Source organism: Clupea harengus, chromosome 13 (assembly GCF_900700415.2).
Source record: "Clupea harengus chromosome 13, Ch_v2.0.2, whole genome shotgun sequence".
In the NCBI taxonomy this organism is placed as follows: Eukaryota; Metazoa; Chordata; class Actinopteri; order Clupeiformes; family Clupeidae; genus Clupea; species Clupea harengus.
Window position 1 is genome coordinate 8153442 of NC_045164.1, and position 21438 is coordinate 8174879.

Genomic DNA, 21438 nt, shown 5'->3' on the forward strand with positions numbered 1-21438 from the left:
TCGAAGCAATGACATCACTTCCCCTTGGCGGGCACACAGCCTCTCCATCATCACTCTGCCCAGAGCAGGAAAGACTGTCAAAGAAAGTAAGAAAGAAGGAAAGAATGAAAGAAAAAAAGAGAGAGACAAAGAGAAAAAGAGTTAGAGAGCAACACGTGTTGGAAAAAACAGGACTAAAAGCAGAAAAAAAAGCACAACTCGATAATGTAAATGAATTATCCCCTAGCACATAATGTGAACAGCCCCAGGGTTTCTAAAACATGTCAGCGTGCCGACAGCTCTGCCGTCAACTCACAGGCCTGCAATCAGCGCAAACCAGAGACACGTGGGAATTGTAGGCTTCATGCACATCTCTCTCTGTTTAGTCAGTGCAGGGTCACAGTTTTAAACATGCCACTCAAGAATTCCGTCTTGCTTAACTCTGACTTGGCTACTAGCGGCAACACATGATTTGCGATTACAGGCCTCTGTTCAAATGAGCGGTAATGGAAGCAGCCATGATGACATTGAGGATAATAACACCATTGGTGGTGATCAGGGTGATTCATTGACCTTATGTAAGAGAGACACATTCACTCCGAACTTGTGGAGCTTTCTGAATGCTGTTCTGTCCTCCCCTGTCAAAACTTGGCTAATATACAGATGCCTAAAAGCAAGCCATGGCTATGGCTATTACCATCTGGCCCTGGTCCGGTGTGATTCCTGGATCCAGTGTTGCCCAATCCAGATCAGGACCAGACTTATACCATGCCCATAGCAGGATAAATGTCTGGTCCAGAGACTTCCATCGTGGTGACCTGATGTGGTGTGTAGGACTGTCTGAACTTTGATACCTGAACTCTGAACTCCAAAACATCAGGCATGATGCTCCGCCTATATTTAAAATGTTCTTTTTACTCCACCAGTCAGGTTGCTTTAATAACCACCAAAAAACTGTCTGTTTTTCATCATGACAGCATCAGTGCTCCTAATGTCTTTCAGTTTTCCTGGAAACGCCTGACATGTTTACAAGCTGACAGCATGTGCCACTGCACTGCCGAAAACCCCTTCCTTGGCCTTGCCTTCCCGTCAGGACCTGGTTTGAGTTTTCAAGCAGAGCCATGGTGCGCATCAGGGCAGTCAGTCTGGTTAGCGCAGAGACCTTGAGACGTCTCTTTCTTTTGAAGAGGAAATAGACAATGGCATGAAGTAGACTGGAGGATATACGTCTGACAAAGGAGGACAGGGGAAAGAGACGTAGCAAAATGAGAGAGAGAGAGAGAGAGAAAAAGAGGAAAAAAAGAAAGAGACAGCACAGAGGGAGCGACAGCCAGAGAGAAAAAGAAAGACATAGAACACCAGAAGGAAAGAGACAGAACACCAGAGAGAGAGAGAGAGAGAGAGAGAGAGCAGTAAAAGAGTATGATTCATTCATTTTTCCACCAAGCGACAGTCCAGGGCCCCTGCAGCGCAGATGTGGTGCGAAGATAAAAGAGCAGAGCCTGACTGAAAAAAGGGCACGCTCTGTTTGACCAGGTCCCTCGGCCAAATGCTCCCCCACCCCCCCACCTCCACCTCCACCTCCACCCTGCCTCACCTTGTCGTGAAAATGTCCTCTTTCACTGAATGTGGGTCAGTTGAGAACCTGGCCCCTGCTCACGCTCAGACGTCATTCAAACCCATTCAAATGTCACCTCCCGTTCGGGTCGATTCCCAGCACGCCCTCGACATGATAAAACACAGGTGCTAATTGCGCAAGGCGTCACAGAAAGGCAACTAAGAAAGCAGGTTAATGTCATATAGATATTTTCCTCAAACGTCTTTTTTATCATGAACAATACATCCACAGATTATAAAAATATATGGAAATAAATAATATATATAAATTATAGAAATAGTCAGTTGACAATTTAATTAGGATATAGATTTTGTTTAATTATTACTGTAAAAAGTTGAAAAAGACTATTTCTTTACTTCATAAAGGTTCAAAGTGGAATAACATACCTGATTAGAAAGACTGAGGGAACTCTTAAGAACAGATATGTTAAAGCTCATGAATGTTATTCATCGAGGAACTGTTTATGATTACTGTGAATGGCAGGCAGTTTTTTTTTTTTCTCTTCCTTCCTGACAAGTGAGATATGTGACTCATTCTACGGGGATTGAAATCTGTTGCATCTTAAAAAAAAAAAAACATTCCTGGAAATGTTTGGAAAGACAAGTGCATTGTGGCGATGGCTGTGTGTTTGGCCACGCTCCACCTCGTCTTGTCTGCGTTTGAAAGGCACACTGGCAAACGCTCCCACGCCACACCGCAAGTACAGACAGAACACGGGGATGATGGATTGCACCAGCTCTCCCATTCATACGGGGCATGTATGGGCAGCGTCCAGATTTCACACCAACACACCACCAGGGAGATGCATGTGTGTGTGTGTGTGTGTGTGTGTGTGTGTGTGTGTGTGTGTGTGTGTGTGTGTGTGTGAGCTAAAAGACTGTGGTTTTGCGTGTAACTGCCTAAGCAAACCCAAAGTTTCCAATGTCACCGTAATAATCATTGTAAAGTAAAACGTCTGACACCTCTTGTATTACCACATAACAAAACATAACACTCCTCCATAACACTGTACCACCACCACGACATGTCACGGCCTGTGAAACATTCCAGAACTCTCCTCGTCTGGAACCTCCCATCCCTAACTCCCGTTCTAGAACCAGGCTCCGTTTTCTTGTTTCCACAGCTGACACTGAAGGCCAGAGAGAGAGAGAGAGAGAGAGAGAGATTGTGTCTCTGCTGTCCTCATTTTGTTCCCCCCCCCACCACCACCACCACCACTTTCCCCTCCAGAGCAAAGGGGGATACAGAGGAAGTTCCCCCCAGAGGAGGCATCTCTCGGGAGGGGTCTCAGAGCGGGTCACTGGAAGGGGCTCTAACATTAACCTGAGCAGCACTGCAGCCCACTGCGGTGAGACAAGGGATCGCTCATGCTCCTGCCATGACCTCTCCTTCCTCTCGTCTCACGCTAGCTGTGTCTTGCCTGCAGAAGTCCTTAGAGAGAGGGGTGAGAGGGTGTGTGTGTGTGGAGAGAGGGGGGAGGCACGTTCAAGGTTGGGGGAGGAGGAGGAGGAGGAGTGGTAGTATGGGGGATTACAGGGAAGGTTTCCAATCCCCAAGTGCCACCAGGCCATGTTTTTCAAATCAGCTCTTGTGCGCTCTCCCCGTAACAGTCAATTATGTGAATTTCAGTCATTTAATTTGCAGTGATGTCAAAACCCCAGGTTTGCGTGTTTGGAAAGGCGAGAGAGGAGGAGAGTGGGTGGGTGGGTGGGACTGAGGGTATGTTTAGGGAGATGGGGAGGGGAGGAGGAGGAGGGAGTGTTATTGGGGGGTGGGTGGGTTGTTGTTTGCCAGCAGGCCTGAACTCCTTAACCCAGATTCCCTCGCTTGCTTGCTCGCTCGCTCACTCACACTTGCTTGCTTACTGCTTGTCTTCGCCGTCTCATAATGGACTCATTCATGTTGCTGCAGCGTTGAGGAGATGGTACATTCTTCTTCCTCTCCACATAAACACTGCGAGAGGCAGTCTCTCCTCACAAACTCCTGTACCCACTCAACATACTGCACAGGTTGATGTCAATGGAAACAGGGCCTAGCTCAAATGCAACAAGAGTGCTTCACATACAGTAAAGCAGAGCTAAAAGCAAACACTGGCTAGACCAGACGCCATATAACTACATAAAAACCATGCCTCACCATAAACTGTAGGTTTAAACACAATATAATACCACAAGTGGTCTCTGCCGATGATGGCTTTTTTCGAAAACCATAAAGCAAACAGTACCAAAATCAGCATGCAGGCATATGATTGGTGCACAGTACACCTAGTATATAATCATGTCATCGACTCTGGGAGGAGAGGAGATGTAAATATCTCAGAGTTTGTAGAATATCATAACCCATAACATCCCTCTAATAATACACATTATTTTTCCTGCGTTGATGCAAGCTGTGAGCATGACTTTGGCTATTGTGCTACACATAAGGTACTGCACTGCCTTGCCTCTATAAGCTCCACTAACACAGTTTGGTCAAATACTCAGTCCTCTGTTGAACTGGATATGCCAGACTTGCCTGAGCCAAGGCAGGGTTCAGGCTGTAGCCACTGTCCCCCACATAAAGATACTCTATCATTATTTGCAGTTCCCATGGCGGGGCACCCATAGTGGCTATAGGCCCTTCCAGCAGCCCTCTGCTGAGCTCTCCCCTTTAATAGCAGCTGATTGAACTGGCTCTCGTCCTGGCCAGAACGAAACGCTTGTGTATTGGCCTTGGCTCAGCTTCTGCAAAGGCAAGATGCGGCGGCCCGGTCCAAAGCACTCATTAGGCCTGTCAAAGGATCAGTCCCTGGGCGAAGGCAATCTGACAGGTTCAATGTCCTATGACGGAACACGGCCTGCCCCAACACATCCGAGGGGGGGAACAAAGAGAGAGCGGCATCATGGACTGGTGTCGCGTTCCCCGATTGGTGGAGAGGGGATGTTGATCTGTCATTGGACTGGACGTGGGGGAGAGGTAGTGCTGAGGTCACTGGTTTTGATTGGCACAGCGTTGTAGAGGCTCGGTGGGCTGCGAGGGAGGATTGAGGAGTCTGAGAGGAGAATTGCGTGCGTGTGTGTGTGTGTGTGTGTGTGTGTGTGTGTGTGTGTGTGTGTGTGTGTGTGTGGCTTGGGGGGTACTGACACACTGTGTGCCTTTACCACACGCATGAGAAGCCTTCAGGAATTTATCCAGAGTTCTAAAATAGAATTACCCTCCATGGAGCACACGGAAAAATCTGTGCGCTTGGAACATTCATGACAGAGCCTTCACACATGTGTAAGTGTAAACATTCTACACACATGGCAGTTCCAGCAAGGCCTCAGCAAAATAAGCCAGCCACCTTTCGTTTTTGATTTGCACTGGGATAATGAGTCCAAATGCGTCAAGACTTCTAAATAGTCCTGCTTGTACCAAGGCCAAACGAGATCTTTGTCAGAAAGGCCGCACATTACGGAGCGCATCAATAATGGCTAGGCGTAGGACAGAACCTGTATCAGATGGAGCTGGAACGGTATATTGCCTCCCTCCTCTGAGTCAACGTGTAGCCCGGATTCACGTTTGTGCAGCTTCACGTGGTTTTAAATCACAGTGCAATTTCCTAGAGATCTCAGGATTGGTTGTTGTCTTGTTTTTAGTTTGAACTGTGCACATGTTGTATACATTCCCTGTAAACATAACACAATGTTTTGTAACATAATAACCGGTTGTGTTGGGTAATTCTCCAGCATTGGAGAGCGGTTGGTTGCAAGCATGTGACTGTAGGCTGAGTCAGGGGAGAGCCGCAGACGTGTGTGAGCAAGTGTGTATGTGTGTGTATGTGTTAGAGAGATAGAAAGAGAGAGAGAGAAAGCATGTTAGTGTGTGAGTGTGTATTTAAGCAGGTTTGCGTGTGTGTGGTAGGACCTGCTCAGCAGTGTGAGGGGAGAAGAGGGGGTTGGGAGTGTAAGTGCATGCAGTACGAGGAGTGAGATCCCTCAGGCCTGCCTGCACTGTTTTTTTTTTTTTTGCTGCCTTTTTTTCCTTCCCCGCTCTTGTTTCGGAAAAGAAAGACAGCCAGGGGCTGTGGCAAAACTGGCTAAAGTTTGCGTGCATGTGTGTGCTTGTGTGTGCGCGCACATGCACAGTTGTATATCACTGTGTATGCATGTCTCTGTGTGTGTGTTGCTTTAAATTAGTAACAAAGATTACGAATGCCCGGCACAGTGAGCTAACTTCAATTAAAGCCGTTCAATTTGTTTTTAATTGCAATTAATTACAGCCATATGGGTAGTTTCTTTTGTTATTGGAACAGTAACTACAACTAAACTGAGAAGTGCAGTGATAAGGGGGGACTGTGTCCTCTTCCAGTGTTTATTCAGACAAATATGCATTCCAGACTAGAAAGGCAAAAGAGTTGTTGAGATCAGGCATGGCAAGTATCCTGTCCATCTCCCTAGATTAGGATGAGACACAATGTGCTCATTAGCATTTAGTTAGTGGAGATGATCAGATGAGGACACTGTGCCAGGAGTTTTTTGTATCAACCCGAAAACAATACGTTATTTCGTTTTTCATTATTTCCACATATTTGGATAGATGTGATGGACCTATATCGATACAAACAGATTTAGTTAGAAACTTCAGTTGATGTGTAGCTGTCTATAATGAAGGGCATCCAGGTACTGAGACTCTTAGCTGAGTGTTTCAATGTTGACAATCATACTTATTATACTAATCATTTTCAATTATCAAAATAAAAATATACAAGCCGCAGTTTGCGCTTAACACTGGAAACTGCATTGAAAGCATTCAGAGAAATGCAATGTGAAAAGACAGAAAATCACATGCTTTCATTCAAAAATCTGATTCTACCACTCACAGTCAACCTCACCGTTTGCCTCATTCAGAAAATGCTCACCGCAAAATGAATCATGGGCAATACTGCCATCGCAAGGCAAAACCATATTCACAAGCTGATGGCTGGAATGAATAAAAATGGTCTTATAGTGACACCTATAGATAGGAAGTGTGAACTACGGATATAGAGGGGAAACTCATTTATTCTGAGTCCTTTTAGGCTACAGTGTGGTAAAAAACAAGTATTCGCAAGGCTATAACATATATACATTTATATATTTAACCACAAGTACGTTCCAAAGGTGACATTTAAGTTTACTGTAGACGGAGGTAGCCTATGGACATCTACACACTTTTCATTTAGTATCTTACAGGCTGTTTACAGTTTGTTTGCATTCAACTTATGTTTGATAGTGATCATTCTGATTCTAGTTGCTTCAACTTACCACAGTGGCACTTTGTTCTCACATCATCAAATGGTCCCCACTAAAAGACTGCTCCAGGTGAGGCTCGAACTCACAACCTCGGCATTGCTCTGCATGTACTGCTGTATAAGTACCGCGCGCTAACCGATTGCGCCACTGGAGCTCCGTCATTCTTGGCCACCAGTACAGAATATAGACGCTAGACTCAGCTGATATAATACGATTTCAGTTAAATATTAACTAGACTTACATCACTTTCATTTTCATACAGGGGTGTTTTTATGTTGTTTAAATGTTGCGAATAGCTTTAAACAGCAACAACTTTTTGTTTAACGATTGTAAACGTTACCTCGTAGGCTATGTCTAGCCATCCAATGCTAACAAGCTAACATAACTCTGGTAAATGTCTTCAAACAAGCGTTTGTATCGTTCAAACAGAAAAAAAACATTTCGTTTTGAGGTGTGGCGTAACCAAAGTGTAGCTTTGTCGAACGTCGTAGAAATATGAGTGTTTCGACGTGCAGAATGTAATGCTGTCTGACCAGCAATAAATCGGTAAGGTACCGAATTTAGCATAATTCACTGGCTAGTAAGATTCTGTGCGCGCCCATATGGCTGAAGTGGCCAGTGACAGGATGACCTGTGATAATAGGCTAGTCTAACATGCCAGTCCAGTTTGCCATCAAATAAGTAAAATAAATTGATATAGGCATCGTGGATGTATTTCTAGCTGGTTTTGAGGAGCTTGCCATATATCATATTCTGCTTCAGTGCTAGTAAAAACGTACTGAAGTGTTTCCTTAACCCTCTGCATCGAAACACGTACACAATCATAATTAAAGACTACTTAGTCACTACAAGGGATGGCCTACACGGACACATTAAAATCAAAAGGTCTGTGGATATCGATTTCACCTTCAATATTCAGTCAAGTCAATGCCCTAACTTAAGACAACATTTCCAGTAAAGTTCATGACATTTTCAAGTAGGCTTGCACAATTTGGCTACATGCAATGGTTGATTTATTAACGTTTTGTTTATAGATGTGTATTAAAACAAGATAAGCAAGATTCATTCGAGGTTGAAATTACGTGCAAATATTTGCTGCTCAACAGGAAACCCTCTGGCCCATTTGGCGTGCTGAGTAGGTATTGCCAGTGCCACAGCATTTCTAATAAGAGAACTGCAACTCTCTGAACTTCCGGGTTCCCTAAGGGGCGCTCGCGAAATTTTTGATTTTAATAGATTTTTAATTCTGTTTTAGGCATATTGCACCATATATAAATGAGAACAGCACTTACATATAAGGCTGTTGGTTAGGTTTAAATGCTTAATTTAACACCTGAATTTCCCTCACGAGATTCATAAAAGTTTATCTTATCTTATTTTAGCTAGATTTAGTGGTGGTGTTGGTGACGTAATTCATTGCGAACCACTTTACGGCATTCGCCAGCCCACTGAGCTAAAGTGTGAAATCGACTTCGGCGGAATGTTAGTCTGAGCAAGTTTAAATGAAAACAGTTGTGTTTCAACTTTAAATCGTTTACACGACTGGTGTTAATCCAAGCCTTGGACTTGAAGAATTTACTAAATTGGTTTAAATGCGTTAAAATGTACGATGTCTGGTTTGGACCACACCGGGAACTTAGGTTAGCTTGCTGTTGTTGATAGATATGCTAGAGTCTCAGGCAGCATCTGTTGGCTTGCAAACTAACGAAACCTACTAATAAATCACGAGTTATTGCATTGCTTTTGTGTAGTTCGCTTCATTTGTTATTGGATACATAGACATTGACTGGTTTGGGTGTCCATTTCATGTAGTCGCTGATCGTAGGTTCATGTACAGCACAATCTTAAGTTATTGACTAGTTGCTAGATAGAGCTATTGATAATATTAGCTCTCTTGACTATAATGAGAACCATTACATTCCTAACTTTAGCTTCTAGCTACTTTACATCCGTCTGGGCAAACTAACTATGTCTTTCGCCATGCAACATTGTATTCTTCTTTCGTTCATAATTGGCCACTTCTGCACCAGATTCTCTGTTTCGGTGTATTCTGTCTCAGCAAATCGTCTCAGCACTGAACACTTCCAATACTGTTACCAGAACACAATAGTTGAAGAAAATGTTCGCAAAAAGCCTGAGCCAGCGAATCAAATATATTTACATTTCCAAGCTATTATAGGAGACAATCACATTCGCTGTAGGAAACACCAAAACACACCCTAGTTTTTATTTTAGGTAGAACATATCCTCTTGGGAACCAAGAAAAATTAACAGAATAGCTCAAAAGAGGGTATGCATGAAAAACAAATGTCAACTACAGAGGACAAAGTCTATTGAGTGGTTCTTAGGAAGTTACGATTGATATGCCATTTGCCAAAAATAAAATAAGACGGGATCTGGCATAGCTTACATCGTTGAGAACGGTGCAGTAGGCTATACCATACTGTGTGACGTGAGTGCTTGGAGTTGTGCCTAACCTGCGAGAAATTACCCTTTTTAAAAATTATAATTTTAACTAAAATACCCAATAATCAGTTGATTAAGAACTTGTCTATATTTTTCAACATATGTAGTTTGTTTGCCGAAGCCTTGGCATTGGCTTCGGCTTATCTCAGTTAACATGGGTTTCCATCTCTCGAGTCCAAAGTATAGCCTAGTCAAAATCCACTCAACCTTTAGTCGTCCCGCCCCCTAACATTATTTAATCTCGGTTCTGCATTTTGGACTTCACGGCCACATGAGTAATAAACATGACAGGGGAATTTCGTCAGTCTGGGAGTTTGCAGCTCAAGCGAAGAAGGACGCCTGCCGACATACTGAAACTCACACTTTACTCTTATCTTCTCATAGCGTTTGTAGAAATGGCTAACGAATCCCTCTTTGTTAACGTGAACAAGTGGATCTTGGAGAATGAACATGCCTTCCTGCCGCCAGTGTGCAACAAACTGATGTGAGTGTTTGGTTGCCCGGACAGTTTACTCTAGAATGGATTTCGGCCAGTCCTGCCAAAGAGTCTGCTCATTTGGAATATGTTACCTAAATTCAAAGATAGACATGAATTAGCCAAGTTAAGTAATTTCAATTGATTTGTGAAGTAGACCACAGATGTCAAGTATAGTATAGGCCTACAACAGGCAGAATGAAAGTCCCCGCCCCCTGAACCAATGGTATGCTATAGGATATTACATAGCCTCTGTTGAAAAGAAGATGTAAGATATTAGGGTGATGTAAGGTATTCTGATTCTGTGCTGTGTGTCTACAATGCATCTCTGTTATAGGCATTTCCGTCAGCTGAACATCATGTTTGTGGGTGGTCCCAACACTAGGAAAGACTATCATATTGAAGAAGGCGAAGAGGTGAGGTCATACTCACAACAGTAGCAACAGTAGTGATGTAGAGATAGATAGGGTGATTGTGTGTGTGTGTGTGTGTGTGTGTGTGTGTGTGAGGAAGAGAGTGAGAGGTTGTGCAGATGAAAGAAGTTTGAATAATCAATGGGGATGAAAAACGGGACCAATGCTCTATTCACTGTCCCCAAAAACATTGGGTATGGGACCCGTGACAGTGAAAGGGAAACTTCACCAGCCAGATGTTTTAGTCTTTTTCATCAGATGGTAGGCTGCAGACAGACAGAGGGCGCAAGTTAAGCTAGCTTGTAGTGCTTATCTATTGTGTGTATACTTACTTACTGTATATGACATTCAGTGTACCCATTAAGAGTTAGCTTTCAGATTGTCCAGAAATGGCATATTGTTATTGATCTTATGATATTAAGTTTGTTTTTATAAATATTTACAAACTAATACTTAAAACATAAACTGTTTTGTGATCATAGATTTAGGAGTATGCAAAGCATAACATACATGTAAAATGTCATACCACCTACCGTTCAGTTTGTTCAGGTTGTTCAGTTGTTCAGGGCCCAACATAGCAATCTCAGTGCGAGTACAATCCATGTACTCTCATTTGACCACTAGGGGTTACTATAGTTCAACACACAAGCACAATTCAGCAGAAAAAATAATAATGTTTTAAACATGGCAGGCATTAGGTTCATATTTCATGCTGCTTTTTGTGTTTAGCTCTTCTATCAGATTCGTGGGGACATGTGTCTGAAAATAGTGGAGAATGGAAAGCACAAGGACATTCACATCCGTGAGGGAGAGGTGAGAACATGTGACTATTACCCCTCCATTCGCTCTCTGCTTCTCACAGCATATGTAGACATGGGCACTTCATGTCCACTGCACCAATCAAATCCACTGATTGACATGTTGGTGTTTTTGTATTTAGTTTCATGAGGTGAGGATGATGACATGTGAATGTGCTTATCTTCCCCAAAAGTGAAGTTCTGCTTTTTGTAACTGTAGCAACAGTATGAACAACATACAGAGTCACCCTCCTCAGAGGCTCAATATCTTGATATATTTCGTAAGATAATAATGTCAAAATTGCCCTCAGGGCAGGGTTTCTTGATTTAATGCATACATTTTTTTTTTAAACGACCAAAGGTTTGGACTAAGTCTCTCAATTAATACATTGAAAATGTCATATAAGTCTGGGCCAGTTACATCCAAAAAGCAGATGACAGACCATCCAGCTCAGTGGACACCTCAGCTCCATGTTCAGCTCAAGTATATTTAGTTTCACGATCTCAACTTCTGAACTTTGCATAATAGTGTGCAGCGATGAAATGAATACCAACAGTGGCTGTTAATGAATAGCACATGCTGTGGCTGTTGCTTAGTTAGTACCTTAACATAGTTACTCTTCGACCAAACTGCCAATAGAACAACCAAACTTGCCATTGACCGTAACAGTGTGTGTGTGTCTGTGTTTTTGTCTGTGTCTGTGTTTGTGTGTGTGTGTGTGTCTGTGTCTGTGTGTGTCTGTGTGTGTGTGTGTGTGTGTGTGTGTGTGTCTGTGTGTGTGTGTGTTTGTGTGTGTGTGTGTGTCTGTGTGTCTGTGTGTCTGTGTGTGTGTGTGTGTAGATGTTTCTGCTCCCCGCTAGGATCCCCCACTCCCCACAACGTCAGGCCAACACAGTGGGTCTGGTGGTGGAACGCAGGCGACTGCTAACTGAGACAGACGCCCTCAGGTATCAGCAAGCTCACCCATGCTCAACCTTTACCCAGCATACCCACCTTAGCCCAGCTAGCTGTGCCACCCACTCTATTTACTGTCTTTACCCAGCATACCCACCTTAGCCCAGCTAGCTGTGCCACCCGCTCTATTCACTGTCTTTACCCAACATACCCACCTTAGCCCAGCTAGCTGTGCCACCCGCTCTATTCACTGTCTTTACCCAGCATACCCACCTTAGCCCAGCTAGCTGTGCCACCCGCTCTATTCACTGTCTTTACCCAGCATACCCACCTTAGCCCAGCTAGCTGTGCCACCCGCTCTATTTACTGTCTTTACCCAGCATACCCACCTTAGCCCAGCTAGCTGTGCCACCCGCTCTATTTACTGTCTTTACCCAGCATACCCACCTTAGCCCAGCTAGCTGTGCCACCCGCTCTATTCACTGTCTTTACCCAGCATACCCACCTTAGTACAGCTAGCTGTGCCACCCGCTCTATTCACTGCTGTTAGGTATTTTCTGCTGGAAGTTTAGTGTCGTTTAAATTAAGTGATCTGGATTCATGTAAGTGTGATTAACCTATAGTTTTAATTATGCCAAAATCTTCCTGAAATGGATCTCGGATTTCTCAAAAGATGTAGAATTGTTTTCACCTTTTCTCCAAACCAGTTGTTTCAAGCATCATTTACCTCTATTGACCTTGTCAATTGTGTACTCTTTGCCAGCTAATCCAGTATGCCAGAAAACGTTATCCAAACCAGTTCACCACCATGTACTTAACCAAACATGTGCCATGGTGGGCCTGGAATCACACTGAACCTGTATGAGCCAATGAGCCTGATTCGATAATGTCATATTGCAATGTTGTTGTATTGTGTTTGGTTGCAGGTACCATGTCGACAACAGTACTGACATCCTGTGGGAGCGCTGGTTCTACTGCAAGAACTTGGGAACGCAGCTGGCACCCGTCATTAAAGAGTAAGAACACTGATCCATTGAATGTCCTATTGGATCAAAGATTCAGTCAATTTTCACAGCATTATTTTTAGGCAATAAGATTTTTCTGTATGTGGTGGCTGACCACATGGATTAAGGTACTAAACTAGAAAAGGTGTCAACAGGGTGTGACTGTGTGAACATTTCCACGTCAGTGTGTTTCTGGCTTACTTCATTCTCATTAGTGTCAAACACACTTGTTGTTACCTTTACCACGTCAGATATCACACATTGTAACACAGTAGGGGAAAGTTATCAGTAGTTGAATAAGGATATTTATCAAGTAGTCTCTAATATCTGCAAATACCATTGCACAGTATATCACAAGGTCATTCTGAACAATTAAATTCTTAGGACACAGCAAGCAGCAACAATATAATAGGCATAATAAAAAAATCTTACATTGTTAAAGAGTCACAATAAGGATAAGAATGGCTTTTAATAATAATAATAATAATAATAATAGTAGGAGTAGACAAATAAGCAACATGACAAAAAGTACAGCGAGGTCATCATTGATGGACACATTGGGGAACTTGAAGCAGGAGACTCTTGCCTCTTCAGTTCCATCGATGTGAATGTCAAAAGATTTTATATTTGCCAGTAAAATGCTCTGTAATGGCAGTATCTCGTTTGTGATCTGCATAGAATACCGGCACGTTTGCCTGTTCTCTTTCTCCTCTGTCGGCATATTGGTAAACACAACGGCAGCAGGACAAAGGAATCTCAGCACGGACACGAAAAAGGTTGTGTCCAGTGACGAACAAACTTCCAAAAGTACTTGTCGATCATGCTGTATAAGTGACGTGCAAAAATAAAAACAATACAATGATACTTAACAAATAACTATGAGTTAAATGCGGACTCATTGTCAGTGTGATCTTTCTACAGAAGAGCTGTGTGAGAGAGAGAGAGACAGAGAGAGAGTGTTTGTGTTCTGATGATTTTATGGACATGTATCTGAATTGAGAGAGAGTGTCTGTGTTCAGGTGATTTTATGGACATGTATCTGAATTGAGAGAGAGTGTCTGTGTTCAGATGATTTTATGGACATGTATGTATCTGAATTGAGAGAGAGTGTCTGTGTTCAGGTGATTTTATGGACATGTATGTATCTGAATTGAGAGAGAGTGTCTGTGTTCAGGTGATTTTATGGACATGTATGTATCTGAATTGCAGGTTTTTCGCCTCTGAGGAGCACCGCACCGGGAAGCCGAACCCAGGTAACGTTCTGTGCCTCACTCCTGACCTCATGACTCCGTGTCTACCTGTCTCTCTCTCTCTGACTTCCATCATGTCTACCTGTCTCTCTCTCTCTCTCTTCCATCATATCTACCTGTCTCTCTCTCTCTCTGTCTTCCATCATGTCTACCTGTCTCTCTCTCTCTGTCTTCCATCATGTCTACCTCTCTCTCTCTGACTTCATCATGTCTACCTGTCTCTCTCTCTCTTCCATCATGTGTACCTGTCTCTATCTCTGTCTTCCATCATGTCTACCTGTCTATCTCTCTCTGACTTCATCATGTCTACCTGTCTCTCTCTCTCTTCCATCATGTGTACCTGTCTCTATCTCTGTCTTCCATCATGTCTACCTGTCTATCTCTCTCTGACTTCCATCATGTCTACCTGTCTCTCTGACTTCCATCATGTCTACCTGTCTCTCTCTCTCTCTGACTTCCATCAATGACGATGCTCATGTTATATTCTCAATAGGTCTTTTTCTTCAGCTCTGTCTTCTCCCGGCTGTGTGAAAATAAGACAGTCGTTAAGACAGCATTTCCGCACCCCTCTCACATATCTAATCTGATGGTAGAAGTGTAGAAGCCATCAGTAGACTCATTTCCAAAAGAGTGATGAAATCCTTCTCGGACCTCATCCTGTAGCTGAAAGCTGCGAATGCTGCTTTAGTAGTTAAAGGGAAAGGCATTTGGCCTTTGCATTGCTTCAAAGCCTCCTCTAAAACCTTCACTACAGAAGCAGGATCCCCACTCACTCTTACCCTTTCAGCTGTGCCATGTAGTCCTTCTGAAAGGACTCCCCACCAGCATAGAAGTGCATACCTTGGCACACCAACTCCCCATTTGTGTGTGTGTGTGTGTGTGTGTGTGTGTGTGTGTGTGTGTGTGTGTTTCCTTGGCAAACTTTGTTATCAGCGGCCTGGCATCTGTACTCTTTTAATTAGACTCCATCGCTCAGCCTTGACCAGTGCCCAGCCTGCCCACTGGGGGGCCTGGCTAATCACCAGTCAGAGGATTACATTAGAGCAGAGGTCTTCAACCGGGGGTCCGCGACCCCCAGGGGGTCCGCGGAGGTACTGCAGGGGGTCCGCCAAATTATTTAATCTGAAGCATTTTTCCCCTCTTCCAAAAATGTAAAACGTCCAAAAGACTACATAAACATAAACAGAACGTAAAAATTGCTTTCTATTCCTTAAAAATAATACATAGGCTACCCATGAGTCTTCACGCGATTATTTGATCATAATGGCAACATATGCACTTTTAGCTACATTTAGCTATCTGGTGCCAAAAGACGTTACCTGCCATAACCATACAATTTGAAATAATTGATCGTTTTGTAATTTCTCGGAACAAAAGCTCCTCGTCAGACACCACTGATTGTGGTTCAGATGATCTACCTTCAGATGATGCCAACACCCCTTCCATGAACAAAAGCGCAAACGGGAGAAGACACGTAAATATTCAGAGAATTATCTGAAGTTTGCCTTCACCTATAAAGAGACCGATGGTGAAGAATTAGCAGTGTGCGTGGTTTGCTCTTCCGTGCTATCAAACGAAACTATGAAACCATCAAAGCTGCAACGACACTCAAAGACAACCCACGCTCACTTGAAAGAAAAAAAACATTTAATATTTCCCGTTTAAAATCTTTTGAGGGCCAGCAGACCTTGATGAGACAATCAGCCAAAATGTGCGAGCTAGCTTTAAAAGCCTCTTATCAAGTTGCATTACGTGTCGCTCAGACCAAACAGCCATACATAATTGCGGAAAGTTTAATAATGCCAACAGCTAGTGATATGTGCAAAACGAAGTTTGGGAAGGATGAGTAGCCTACGTAAAAAAACTGAAAAGCATCCCAATGCCCGCCCTATTGATACATTGGCAGCTGATGTGAGGGCACTACTAGTCGCAAAACTCCCGAAGGCAGATTATTTTGCAATTAGATGAATCCACCGATGTGTCAAACGACGCTCAGCTTTTAGCTTTTTGTGATTTGTCGACCAAAATGAGATGCAGGAGGAATTTCTATTCTGTAAGCAGCTGCCTGGAGGTAAAAAAAAGTTCAGAGATTTTCAAAGTGATCGACAATTTTTTCCGTGAACATGATATACCCTGGCCAAAATGTGTCGCGATGTGCCCAGGCGGTGCAAGAGCCATGTATGACGCACTGCATGCTTCATAGGGAGAATGTTGTTGCCAAAGACATGAATGATGAATTCTCAAACGTCAGATCTCTCACTAGGTATGAGATATTTCATCCATACTTAAGCTACTCAATTCTTTGTCCCTCCCTAATTGAATACAGAGTGATGGCTAACTGTAAGGGAGAACAAATGTCAATAATAAACAGAATAAATTGAAACGAGTTGTGTGTCACAGATGATTTGTAATTCTGTTCAAACATGTGTAGGGGAGTGTGTGTGTGTGACTGACACTTAGTTCCACATAAATTATATGAATATCAGGCCCAAATTTGGGGCGGCGGGGGTGGGGGTCCCTGCTCAGTGTCTCTCTCAGCCAAGGGGTCCTTGGGCTGAAAAAGGTTGAAGACCCCTGCATTAGAGAACAAAAAGCGGGCTGCAGCATGGCCTGGACTGGGAAGACTCTCTGGGGTAGCACTAAGCCTGTGGGGGTTAGAAGTGTCCAAAATAATACTTGTTATACATATTAATGAATATGATATATATATAATATGAATATCATAACGATTCTTTGGAAAGTCAGAGATTATGTATGTTTAATGCAGTGCAGATACTTTGGCTTCAGCTAACCCAGGGCTAACTCAATGTTGTGTGTTTGTGCATCTCTCTCTCTCTCTCTCTTTCTCTCTCTCTGTCTCTCTCTCTCTCTCTTTCACTCTCTCTCTCACTCTCTCTCTCTCTCTCTCTCTCTCTCTTTCACTCTCTCTCTCACTCTGTCTCTGTATGTGTCTGCAGCAGACCCACCCAAGAAAGCCCCCTTTCCTCTGAACACCGCTAGCGTGATGGCCCCGTTCAGCTTCAAGGACCGCGTGGATGGTCTCCGTGCCGATATCGCCAGCAGCAAATCTGTGGACATGTTTGGGCCAGAGTTTGAGACGGAGGTACATCCCTGCATCGCCATAGGGGGGCGCCATAAATGAAAACCAGGCCTGTTAGCCAATCAGAGACTGATCAAGCGTCACAATCAGGATCAATCAGATGTCTAGACAGAGATCCCAGCTGATTGTGATGGAAGAGGGACTGGTTTAGAGTACAGGCTATTTATATGGAACAGAGAGTTGAGAGAGAGAGAGCAAATGGAGAAGATAGGTTTATATCCCAGTAGATTGAATGACCCAATTTTCCAAAGGGGTTGTGGGTGATGTAGTTTACTGATACATTCAGCATCAGGAGAAAAAAAATGTGATGGACTTTTTGCACCTTTTTACTCTTCACTGTAAACCTTCAGTAGATGAGGGAAGGGACTTCTGCTCCTCTTTATGATGAGTATTTGTGCTGTATAGCTCTCCTCCCCTTGTTTGTGCTCCCTCTCTGTTCCCATGACCTTTGCACCTAGATATGGTGTGTGTGTGTGTGTGTGTGTTTGTGTGTGTGTGTGCGTGTGTGTGTGTGTGTTAGCACCAGCACAAGTAGAGGGAGGAACAGGAAAGAGGGGCAGTGAGGTTGTTGACATGTGGATGTGCTAATCTTCCCCAAAAGTGAAGTTCTGCTTTTTGTAACTGTAGCAACAGCATGAACATACATACAGAGCAATGGCTCCAGAGTCACACTCAAGATCGTCATTTTTGGTAATAATGTCAAAATTGCCCTCAGGGCAGAGTCTCTTGATTGACACATTAAAAGACCCCAGTTACATCCAGCCAAGGGGAACCCTGAGCTCCTGGACAAGCTTTGATCGCTTGTCCCTCTCAGCCAGTCGTGGCTGTCCACGGAGCAGCTCACTGTCCACTGCTCACTGTCCACTGCCTGCTCATCACAAGGCCCCGTCTGGTGTAGGCTCCCATAAAAAGAAATGGCAAAAGATTGAATGGGCCCCTGATCAGCTGTCTCCCTGCCATTTGGCAGGTTAAGACTTTACCATATTCCACTACTGGCTCAAGGTTTGGAAACCAGATTCAAATGCGAATGATCTGGTGGACAGCTACTTATCAGCAACGGAGACAGCTACTGAAATATAATGACCATCTGACAGGAAAGTTGGTGAGCTATAAGCCTAGACCGTTTTCCAACTACTTCATGTAAAGTAACACTAGTATCATATTACATTTTATGATGCGCTAAGGGTTTAAATTGTGAAGTGTTGAAAGCTCAGTTTAAAAAAAAGGTCAGAGAAGAGAATGATTTTGAGAAAGAGGATGATGGTGGTTGTGATAATGATGATGATTACGGTTTTGACGTTCGTACTCTCGCTCATCGTAGAGATTACATTTTCCACAGGTGCTTTTGTGGGGGCCGGGGGAGACCAACACTACCAAGCACGAGGCCGACCGCTGGATCTGGCAACTGGTAGGTTTCATCACTGCTGTCACAAGGGCATTATTATTTAGTTTGCCAATGCTACCAGTAACACCAGATGCAATAGGACTCTGTTTCCTGCTGTACAGAGCAATAAGTTGTGCAAGAGTTGTGGAGAGTTATGCAAATGTCAAATTCCTGTTTTCTCTTTAAATAAGAGCCCCAGAGTTGTTTACAGGAAGTGAAAGTCTGTTTTAACTTTGACTGTGGAAAGAAAGGGGTGAGGTTACAGATTGCAGTTATTTAGTCTGTAAAACTATTGCTCATAGCTTCCATGGATAATAAGTAATGTCACTGGGACTTTTGGGTCCAAATAACTAAGATAGTTTTGACACATAAATGTAAAACTACAATCCTGGTAGCAATTAGGTATTTTTCAACATTGACATGGGGAAAAAGGTTACTGGTGTTAGTAGCTATGCCTATGCCTATGCTCATGTTCTAGCTAAAGCTATCAAACTTCGGCGTCACACTGAAAACATTTTTCCCTTAGTGATTTCCATCTGGGAAAGGCCGCACCTATGTTTATCCTCGTTTTCTGTCATGGCCTGTCCTGATTTCATTTCGCTTTCATGTTTTTGCTTCTTTGACAACGAGGATTCACACTCCCTCGCTTTTTCTGGTGCTTAATAATGTATGATCCTCCATTCGTTAAAATTTGGTTCTTAAACACAACATAAAATGGTGAGCCAGCAGCTGCAAACACTGCACTGCAGTGGTTTCACTTCCTGAACTAGTACTGAATCTACCTGTCTGTCTGTCTGTCTGTCTGTCTGTCTGTCTGTCTGTCTGTCTGTCTGTCTGTCTGTCTGTCTGTCTGTCTGTCTGTCTGTCCGTCCGTCTGTCTATGTACCTGCTGTGTGTGTGTGTGTGTCTGTGTGTGTGTGTGTGTGTGTGTGTGTGTGTGTGTGTGTGTGTGTGTGTGTGTCTGTGTCTGTGTCTGTGTGTGTGTGTGTGTGTGTGTGTGTGTGTGTGTCTGTCTGTCTGTGTGTGCATTGTATTAAAGTGTTTCTGTTTATTTTAGGAGGGTACCTCTGAGGTCACTCTCAACCATGAAAAGTTCAACCTCACCAAGGGAGACAGCTTGCTGATACCCGAGAAGAACGAGTAAGTACAAGTAACTGTGTCCTTTTCTCTCTCTCTCCCTCTCTTTCTCTATCCCTCTCTTTCTCTTTCTCTCTCTCTCTCTCTCTCTGTGTGTGTGTGTGTGTGTGTGTGTGTGTGTGTGTGTGCATATGTACCTAGTCTTTGTATGTTTGTATGTTCTATATATACATAGATTTTGCACATACAGGTTTGCTGTGTGTGTGTCTCATCTGAATCAAGACGTAGATGACATGAGGACATATATTGTGTAAGGTTTATTTCTCTCAGGAGGGAACTATGTACTGTATACTGTATATTATGTCATTGCTGTGTGTGTCTGTGTCTGTATGTTTCAGGTATAACTGGAAAAGAAGTAAGGACTGCATTTCTTTCTTTGTTGCTCAAGACCATGAACGTAAAAGACCCTTCTAATCAGCCTTGGCCTTCTCTGTATGTCTGAGAGAGAGGAAGAGCTAAGAAGAGCTCCCATGTCAAATATCATACCATACCATCATACCATATCACATTTGCTAAATGTCCTTCCCTTGATTCCAGAACTTTAGTCGACGATCACAGGGTAATATTTTGCTTGTTGATACTAATTACTTGCACAATTTGTTCAAATTTGACTGGAGTAGGTAAACACTTATCAGGGTGAGATTCTTGTGACAGATATGGGCCTAATACACTGATGTTGCAAGCTCACTGTCAATGCTGGCATAAGCTTGGCTACTACCTAACGCAAAACAGAATAAACCCCAAATATCAGGTTTTCATTTCAAATTATTGACTTTTTTGACCAAACTGTCATATACCACAATCTCCGAAAGCACGAAGGTAGAGGAAATGACCAAACTGCATACCCACCGCCCACATCTCTCCCCACTACCACAACACACAAAATGCTGACTTTTGATAGACCATATCAGACAGCATCAGTAAATCTACAGAGCGTGTACGTCTGGAATTTTGGAATTGAGTGGTAGAGTGGGTAAAGAAACTTGGCGCCCTCTATAATAATGAAATGCACTTGTATTATAACTTCTGTACTTTCTATGTTACATTACTCACATTAAATATAGCATCTCCACAAGCGGCTTGACTGAGTCATTGTAACAAAAAGAACCTAAATATATATGATACTGTATATCAGCATTTGTATATTATTTACTACTTGATTAGTATAATGTAATTTAACAAGTATATGTTGTCATAAGATGTACTTCGTATTAAGATAAGGTAAAGTTTAGCTCTTTGCATCAGCTCTTGTCTCAGTCTCTGTGTCTGTGCTCAGCCAGGAGGAGAATCATGTCTCGACGAAACACATCTAGATTACACACCGGAGAAAGTGGAGATGGTGTCTGGCAGCTAGACTATGGGTTCATTGTTGGCAGAGTTCTGGGATTTTGGGCTTGAACGTGCGCAAACATGAGTATCATATGGGCCTGCGAGTAGGACGGTCTGCACTCCCATTTCCTGTTTAATGTGTCAGTCTTTCTATCACAGCAGGTGATGGGAACATGGGGGAAAATATGGTGTGGGGAAATACAAGTTTACACCCTCTGCGTGGTGATAGTTGTGTCCTCATGTTCTAGCATGTTCTGTACCAGGGGGGGGGGTGACAATGTAAACGCACCTCTGACGTTACCAGCCCACTTGCATGTCGCAATGATTGATAGGAAGAAG

General features: G+C 43.3%; 1 protein-coding gene, 1 long non-coding RNA gene and 1 other non-coding gene across 5 annotated transcripts in view; 1 reads left to right on the forward strand and 2 right to left on the reverse strand.

Moving 5' to 3' along the window:
* LOC116223166 overlaps window positions 1-8241 on the reverse strand; it is a 9494-nt gene extending 1253 nt beyond the window's left edge. Inside the window, exons 1-2 of the long non-coding RNA XR_004164941.2 lie at window positions 6862-8241; window positions 1-74 (exon numbers count right to left, since the gene is read on the reverse strand). The exon at window positions 1-74 is cut by the window's left edge and continues 28 nt beyond it. This is a non-coding gene — a long non-coding RNA (uncharacterized LOC116223166). The remainder of the gene's footprint in view (window positions 75-6861) is intronic.
* On the reverse strand, window positions 6911-7003 carry trnai-uau. The gene is given in 2 exon segments: window positions 6911-6946; window positions 6966-7003. It is a non-coding gene; the product is annotated as a tRNA-Ile (tRNA).
* Window positions 8242-8384: 143 nt separating the features above from the next.
* Window positions 8385-20842, forward strand: haao (3-hydroxyanthranilate 3,4-dioxygenase). 3 transcript variants are annotated; one of them, XM_031578805.1, is made up of 11 exons: window positions 8385-8489; window positions 9700-9799; window positions 10128-10206; window positions 10933-11016; window positions 11842-11948; window positions 12822-12911; window positions 14109-14152; window positions 17107-17252; window positions 18589-18657; window positions 19691-19773; window positions 20109-20842. In XM_031578805.1, exons 1-11 carry the CDS (start codon window positions 8459-8461, stop codon window positions 20182-20184), a joined length of 909 nt encoding a protein of 302 aa, XP_031434665.1. In that variant the 5' UTR covers window positions 8385-8458; the 3' UTR covers window positions 20185-20842. The 3 variants fall into 3 exon arrangements, with proteins under 3 accessions (XP_031434665.1, XP_012682767.1, XP_012682766.1); XM_012827313.2 differs by lacking the exon at window positions 8385-8489 and having other exon boundaries at window positions 9569-9799; window positions 17110-17252; XM_012827312.3 differs by lacking the exon at window positions 8385-8489 and having other exon boundaries at window positions 9571-9799.
* Window positions 20843-21438: the final 596 nt, after the last annotated feature.